Here is an 8537-nt window from a genome sequence, read left to right on the forward strand (position 1 = left end):
GTCATTTCCCACTTTGCCCTAATACAAATCTTATCAATATCTTTACATTTCAAATTAATCAAACTAACAGAGTAACAACATATTTTATAATGAATTAATATTAACATCAAATAACACAAAGTTAAATAAAAGTGCAGTTGTGCCATCATCACTTGAACCTTGAAAATATCCTCCCATTTGTCACCCCCCGCCCCCGACCGCCATCTTAGGTCATCAGTAGGCGCCTGCAGGAGAATAGTGTTAATATTAGGCAACTTTTGATGAAAATAGCATATGATGTAAAGCTAAATTTTATGTTATTGGGACAACAATTTTGTTATAGTAAAAAATGACTACCTATGTACTAACTAGGTGTGCAATTTGTGCTTAAAAATTGAACAGTAACTTGTTTAGTTCAGGATAATATATTGATAATTATTATGCTAAAAGGAAATTTATTTTTTATCCAATATTTATCTATTTTCCTTCATAAAATTGATCTATTGAACCCTTCAACTCTCTTTCAGTCCAAAGTCAAAGTCTTTTGCGCTGACTGTACTATTGACTGCACTGTAGCAGGGGTCTTCAGCCTTGTTTGCAATTAGGACACGGAACTACTGACGTCATACATTAGTGTGAGGCCAACATTCAATATTTGTCTATTTGTGTAGTTAAAGAAGGACCACAGAACATTTCTGGTCAACATTGCCTTCTAAGAAAGTGTTGTGTGACTGCTGTGAAAGTGACACAGAAAGAATTATATTTGGAAATCACCTGCCCTTCGATGTTAGTTCAAGTGTAAACTGTGGTTTAAATATGGGGAAGTTATATGAACCTTATATACTGTATAGTGTAAACAACCAGAACCAGATACAACACAGAGATCACGACACTGTGCCACGTATAAGCATACCTTTGTGGTTCACATACTGTACAATGGTTACTATATATTTTTTGTTGTAATTTTTTTCTCTTGATTTTTTATTAAGCAGGATTTTTTAAACTATTTATTAAAAAACATAAAACAATCGCTAACCAAGTGGCTATTGCTGTGCCTATTTTAACCAGTTATCTCTCTTATACTTTGGTTGCTTAAACTTTGGTGATTTAATTTTTGAACCTTTTTATTTATTTTTTGCTCTCTTGACTCTTTTTCTATATTCTAAACTTTTATTTGAACTTAATTCAAGAAAGAATAAAGTATAGCGAAATAGTTAAGTTATATGAACTACATATAACTTAACTATTTCTCTATACTTTATTCTTTTAGTTGTTTTGTTTATCATTGTTTTTCTTAGTAGTGAGCAAAATGTGTTAATTTATTACATTTCCTCTATCTTCTAGCTTTGTTTTTTACTACCACTGTCGTTGAAATAACTGAGGAAACACTTAATGGTGTAAGTTTTTCGAATGATAATTACTATTTATTTAGATTTTTTAAGCTACTAAGGAGCTAATTTCATGGCTTACCTTTTGGGTATATTTGCCGCATTTGTTAACCTTTAACCAGCATTCAAGTACGTATTTTTTGTGTTTCGTCGGTCTCTTTTTTCATGCAGTCTTTTTCTAGGGTCTCCTGTCATCAAGAACTGCCTGTTGGCCAGGAGCTAAGAAAAGAGCAAATGCTGTTTACTAACTTAACATTACAAAACGATTATCTGCCACATCTGGAAAAGCCAACGTGCGTACGATAGGCTTCTTCTTTTTTTTTTATGCGAAGTAAGGTAAAATAATGAACGGGGAAAAAAAGTTTGCGCAGTGCCGCAAATCGACGCAAATCGTCGCAAAGAGAGCCGCTGTCATCAAGTCAGCAATGAAACCCTTTCAAAGACGAAATTACTTTGTAATAAATAATTTGCATATTATATGATAAGTTTATCATTCCTCTAACGGATCAATGTTGTTTTCTATGCTTTATTTAGTGTTTAATTTATAGTTTCATATTTTGAATGTGTTAAAATGACAATCTCTCTGATGATATGAACAATGCATCATTGTAAAATATATTATAACGTTTAAAATGTTCAATTAATAAATTTTATATATTCATATATATGTATAATTATCCATACGGATAGATACATAGATAGATCGGTACAACAAAATTCATGTACAAATTAAAGTCACCATTAGTTGTTGCACATAAGCAGGTCACGAACAGGAAATAGATCCTGTGTTTTATCGGTGATGTTTGTTGCCTTATGTAGGTACAGTGGGGTGACAGATCGGGTCACAATGAATCTGACCACATCTCCATTTAGACATTTCACACTTATGCTTTTCCTAAACTTGACTGTATGAAAACCCGTAACAGGAAACACACATACAGGTGTAGTTTAATCACAATTTATTTTTCAGCTTAAATAATTACTTGAATGATCCAGTGTAAGCTACTGTATGTTGGCTCGTCTTACATGTCAGTCAATTGTTTTCTCAGAGTGGATCTGTATGAAAAGAGAAGTAAAAATAAAATAACTGAAACGACTCATATCATGTGAGCAGGAAATCACCTTTTATATTTCATGTGTGAACAAATTGATTATTGTTGTGATCTTAGTCATTAGCAAAAGGGACCAGACTTGGTGATGTGGCTAAATAAAAATCAGGAACTTCACTTCTAATGTAAATAAAGCCAATTAAATAAAGACTAAATTCACAAAATCTTCAAAAATAAAAACACAGCAGACGTTGGAGTATGCAGGATGAACATATTTGCACACACAGATTTGCACAGGCTTCCACTATGGCAGTACATTAATAATGGTGTCTGTGCTGCCATTTACTGGTTACTGAGTGGTGAAGTGGAAGAATTAAAGACTGGTTCTTTTGCTTCCTGTGAGGTGGAGTGCATTTGTCTTATAAAAAAGCAATAAATTAAAAACCCAATAAAAACAGCATTGGATGATAGACTGTTAGGTACTCATGAGTGCTCACACACATACTGAAGTATCACCAAACTGTTTGTAGTCGTGTTACAGTGCTTTGAATTAGGAACAAATAGATTGGAAGTGTAAAAATAACTTGACGCACATGCAGCCAAAACATCTCTGAAGACCTTGTTCCATGCACTGAGCAGGAAACTGCTGTTGGGTTCAAACAAGCAGACCCTTCTTCTTCTTCCAAAAAACTAAACCAAGCCAAGCATTTGCTTCTCATTCAGATACAGAGTTTTTGTCCCTGGTTTAATCTGACAAATTCCATACAAACGCACTGACTCTGCAAAGCTTAATCATCTCTACTCAGTGCATAATCAATCTGCTGTTTTCTTTCGATTTTTTTTATACAATGTCATTATGTACATAGTCTTTTTTTTTTATACAATGTCATTATGTACAACAAAAATCACTCATTTATCATCATATATATATGTTTTTGTTTTTATAAAAGAATCACGTGGTGCAGAGACCAGGTACTGTGGGTCCAGGAGGAAGAAAACAAATGATGGTGTAAGGCGATTTCTGTGAGGAGAGTGAGAGTGACTCAACAGTCTTCATTCTCTGTCAGCAGTCTGATTATTTGTGCCGTCTTTGGTCACAGACGCTGTTCATTCACACTACAGACAACAGTTCCAGCTTACGTCCGTGTCCACATGTGTATTTTGTTTCTCAACAGTGAGTGAGTTTGGTGACATGCTCATGCGAATTAAAAGAAAAGTGTCTTGTTTGGCGCCATCTTGCTGAACACCATGCTTTGTTTAAAAAAAGAGCGTCCGACAAGCTTCAGCTGAGTGGCGAGGCCTTTAATGTTCTGTCCAGTCTGGCATCTGATCTGGTTTTTCCGTCTCAGGGTGTGTCGTGATGAGCATCAGTAGACCTGGGCAGTGACAACAACATGCTGCTAATTTGTTATTGCGACAAGCGTTTGCAACTGTAATTGTTTTAATGTAACTGAATTTGTATCGCCTTTGTAAAACAGTTTTAACAACAGTTAATCTAATAGAATATGACTTGATACCCGATGTACAACAACAACTAAACCTAACAAATGATCATTCTCACCAGGTTTGGGTCAGAGCTTCAGTGTTACGAATGACTTTTCTTTCCTGGTTTCTTGTTGTTTCCATTTCCAGACTTGAGAGAGATTGGTGGAAAGAGCCAGTGGTGAAATAGAAGAAAAAAGGAGAGAGAGAGAAAAAAACATAGTTAATTATTAAACATAGTTAATTATATAAAGGCAACAGCGTGGGTGCATGTTCAAGCTACTGGACATCACAGGCAACATGCTGAAAGAGAAAGGAGTTCATGTACAGGAAGAATAATTCACTATAAAATTGGTATTGTTATCTTCAAAAAGATATTTGTTTTTCTCTATGTTAGATTAGTGATATTAGTGTTGCTCTGGTAAGATCACTAGAGTGGGGTGGGGGTGGTTTGGCTAAACAATAGGCCTACTGCTAACAGTAATGTACTTACAGAGAAAACACACATCACACAGCACAGAAACACAGCAATCAGTCTTCACTAGAAATCTGTTCAAATTGAACAGTCAGACTTTTTATACGTAGGTCACGTAGGTTTGTGCTCATTTCAGTTCCAAAGAGAAACCAGAAAAAAAGTTAAACCCTGCAAATAAAACACATAGTAGATTTAAATATGATCCAAATTGTTGGAAGTGGAGGCAAACTTGGTAAACAACGTCTGTGTGAAAATGTGGATTAATAAACACGTTTCATCACTATTGCTATGTGAGTAAAAGTTAATACGTTTCAGCCTAAAGGAAGAAGAATCCTTTCCTACCAGTACAGTGGAGATAGAGAGTTTACACACCTTGAATACATTTTGTTGTGATGTAAAATCATCACACTAAAATTTCATTTCCAAATGCGTGTTTTTCAGAGGTACCCAAACACAATGAAAACATGAATAATGTTCTAAATTATAAGAATGTATTTTCATTATTATTATTATTATTATATGCTCAAAATCCAGGGTCTATGCAGAGATGAGTAAACTTGTTACATCCACTGTATTTATGGTAGAAGAAACAGCAAACTGGGCGGAGAATTGCTTAAAGAAAAGCCAGTTGTTAATAAACAATTTCAGATCCATGCAGGCAGAGAAAACTCAGCAGACGAGGTTAAAGGATGCTCTCTGGTCTAAAGGCCAACCTCAGTTTTCCCAGACTTCTCAGCCCTATGGCCCTGTCGGGAGCGCTTCCCTCGTCTCTTGCTCTTCCCCTCCGGTGCTCCTGTTGTAGCTGTTGCAGTCGAAGAAGCATCATCTGCTCCACCTGTTGCTACACCACTATCACCACTAACAACACTAGCATTCCCTTCACCTTCCCTCCTTTCCTCTGAGTTGATACCACGGCGCACCACCTTTCTGATCACCTGGGGGCGAGGGGGAGCAGGGGGATGCATGTCAGGAGTTGGAGAGTATGTAGTGGGGAAAAATATGGAAAATGATTTGGAGATGTCCACAGTGTGCGTATTAGTATGTGTGAAACAATGTGTGCTAGTATGTGAATGTGACAGGGAGATGATAATGGATGAGTGCTGTTACTTTTCTGGTGACCAGATTCCCGTCCTCATCTGTGAACTGCTCCTCAATCACAGACTCCCCAGGAATGTTTTTGGCCTCTTCTCCCTGTGGTGAGGGTGTAAATATGGGATGGAAGGATGGAGGAGTAAAGGTCAGCGTTGAGGAAGTTATTAAGGGAACATTTCTGAAGAGACACCAGCATGCCTGTTAAAAACCACTGAAATTCCAAATTAAATTAAAGGCACTGACGACTGCACAGGGGTTAATGGCACAAAGACCGAGTCATCTGTCAAAAATCACGTCAATTGACACAAAGGTGAAACAAGAACAAAAATCCTCAAACTGAAAGCCTTTCATTTTTGTCTGTGAAGTGACGACAACAGTTCTAATGACAGACTTCTTTTGACACACTATTTATTTATTTCTAACATTTTTGATTTAAAAAAGCACAAACAAACAGCATCATGCGGATGCTGTGGTTCGCACCAACAAGCAGGGAGTACAGTAGCACTTTGTACTACTGCAAAACTATAAACTAACAATCACACACAGCACCTTAAATTCACAGAACGGATTCATTAAGACTAATCTAACCTTAATATGTATATGGTTATTTTAATCCTTACTCTATCTCTGATCTGAGCCTAATTCCAATCCATAAACCAATCATTCAGTACATCTCTGGTGTTTAAAAATATGGCCCCACAATAATACTGTAATTTTACAGTACCAGGAACACATACAAACAGACTCATACTGTAGGGACACCAGGGGGCGCAAAACCGCTACATGCATTTGTTATATATATATACACTCTGTAGACGTTCTGTAAAGCAGTCTATGACACATACACTCTGTAGACGTTCTGTAAAGCAGACACAGTACAGAAGGTAAATGTTTCTTGTTCAGCCAAAGCCTCGGAGCTCCACTGCAGCTTCACAGCACACTGACAGCATCTCTCCACACAGCAGTCCTCACACACCTTGAGTATGACGCGCCTGCGGTACACTTTAGTGGTGACGGTGTTCTCCTCATCAGAGCTGGGCTCCTTTTGTCAGTAAAACACTGTGTTAGACTTTATGATGGAAATGATGTGACCAAAACAGACTGATCTGTGGATCATTTTGGATAACCATATCGCCCACACCAGGCATTTAACTATATCCACAGCACCATCTGTAGGGGAGAAAGGGAGCTAACCAACCCCCAAAGTAGACATGGGACTATTCCTTTTAAAGATGGATTAAAATGGGTCTTACCTGAGTTTTATCCTGGGACCGTTCACCTCCTTCCTTTCTTCCTTTACTTGACCCTGCAGTGACGTTGTCCTCCTGAGATCCTTTCCTCTTTGTCTCCTTTTCCTTTCCATCCCTGATTAATTCAGCTGGACATCCGTTTTGTCCGTTGTTCTGAGTGGAAGGCTGTTCCAGGGAATCAGCTAAACTTTCAGGGCTGAGGTTGTGAAACGTGGACAAGATTAACTGAGCTGTTGTATAACAGTAACAAATCTGTTAGTAGAAAAGGAGAAATCCTACCTGCCCTCCTCATTGGAGGCCAGTGCTGAAGATTCTAGAATCTCCTCAGACATCTCACTTCTCCAACCTGGAACTGAACACAAAACTTTTTCTGCTTGTCGTACTTGTTCAAGGATGGAGTTGACTCGCTCCTCTGTCATCTCCTCGTCATCCAAGCCCCCCTCCATCTTTATATCCTCCAGCAAACTCTGTAGCCTCTCCTGGGTCATCTCCTCCTCCTCTTCATTCTGCCGCCCATTCCCATGACCGATGTGTAAGGCAGAGAACATTTCACGGTGTTCCCCCAAAACAACATCTTGATCTGTTTCCAGCGCTTTCGTCGCCTCCCTCGATTTCTCTATTGCCCTTCTGTCATTATCTGGTGTCTCATAAGAAACCAGAACGGTCTTTTCTGTCACCTGGTCTCTTGTTTTGAAGGTGGTTTCTTCATCAACAGAGGGTCTTGGGGCGACTGTCAGGACATTGCTGCTGGAGGTACTGGTGGTCTGAGTGAGAGACAGGTCACTAGGTCGACTAAGTGTGGTCATGTTAGGAGATTCTACACTACCGTCGCCCTCACTAAAGAAATCCTCTGAGCGCAGTGGTGTTGGGGGCTGATAGTTCAGGTCTGATGGGGTCTGCAGCTCCAGATCTATATTCTGGTATCCTGGGTGGATGGCAGGAGTAAAGGATTAGCGGGTAAGTGGGCAGGGGGACAAAAGAAGAGGAAAGTAGGAGTGGTGGAAGTGATGAAATGAGAAAAATGTCGGACATCTAAAGGTGGTATTTGTTCAGAAGTCACAAATAAACTTCACAGTGAAATGGTTTTCTACTGTCTTGAAGTCACTTAAGTGCAGCAGAAACAAGCAATAGACAAGACGATGACAGGCCACTAACTGAACTGAATAATGACCCTTTACAAACAGTGAAAGAACCTGGGTTTGCATTGAATAACAATTTTACCTATGACTCCGTTAACATCTGATTTTACTTGACATATTCACCAACTCACATTTAAATAGTCCATTTCATTTATTCATCTCTGTTAACTTAACTCAACAACTTTGGTAGAGAACACGTGTTGCTCTTGAAGAGAGAGTTTTTGTGTACTTAGTTTTTCAGGGCTTTTGTTAACAATACACAAGAATAGAGCATATTATAATGTGTAATAGACAGTCATGTGACTGTAAGTTGTAAGTTTGTTAAATCCAAACAAATTGACCTGACAGTATTGACAGGATATTCATCGAATTACTATGTAAAGGAATTGTGGACAGAATACCTTCATCCACACAGCAGACCTAGAGGTTGGTCACATCTAGAGATTCTCCAGAAATTAAAGCTACATTTAAGCCCTGCTACAGCCAAGGTCGTGATGGATGATCTGTGTCGATGACAGGCCCATGATGACAGGCCCAGTATGAACAGCTGCCAAACTTAGAAACTAAACAAGTGTAATGTCCCCGCTGTAACCTTCCAGATTTATTGTAGTGCCTGTTTCTTGTTCTGCTGCTCCAAAGTGAGCGGTAAAAGTGGTAATACATTTTTAACAAGTTGGTATGTG

General features: G+C 38.4%; 1 protein-coding gene across 24 annotated transcripts in view; it reads right to left on the minus strand.

Moving 5' to 3' along the window:
• Positions 1-3285: 3285 nt before the first annotated feature.
• Positions 3286-8537, minus strand: part of LOC103381653 (ankyrin-3) — a 94547-nt gene continuing 89295 nt past the window's right edge. For all 24 annotated transcript variants that reach the window (XM_025057996.1, XM_025057993.1, XM_025057988.1 and 21 more), the window contains 7 exons: positions 6995-7640; positions 6719-6911; positions 6442-6507; positions 5481-5564; positions 5087-5308; positions 3978-4049; positions 3286-3792 (listed from right to left, as the gene is read on the minus strand). In XM_025057996.1, coding sequence (XP_024913764.1) covers positions 4002-4049; positions 5087-5308; positions 5481-5564; positions 6442-6507; positions 6719-6911; positions 6995-7640 — 1259 coding nt within the window. In that variant the 3' untranslated portion in view covers positions 3286-3792; positions 3978-4001. The remainder of the gene's footprint in view (positions 3793-3977; positions 4050-5086; positions 5309-5480; positions 5565-6441; positions 6508-6718; positions 6912-6994; positions 7641-8537) is intronic.

This window comes from Cynoglossus semilaevis, chromosome 8 (genome assembly GCF_000523025.1).
Source record: "Cynoglossus semilaevis isolate Cse_v1.0 chromosome 8, Cse_v1.0, whole genome shotgun sequence".
Classification (NCBI taxonomy): Eukaryota; Metazoa; Chordata; class Actinopteri; order Pleuronectiformes; family Cynoglossidae; genus Cynoglossus; species Cynoglossus semilaevis.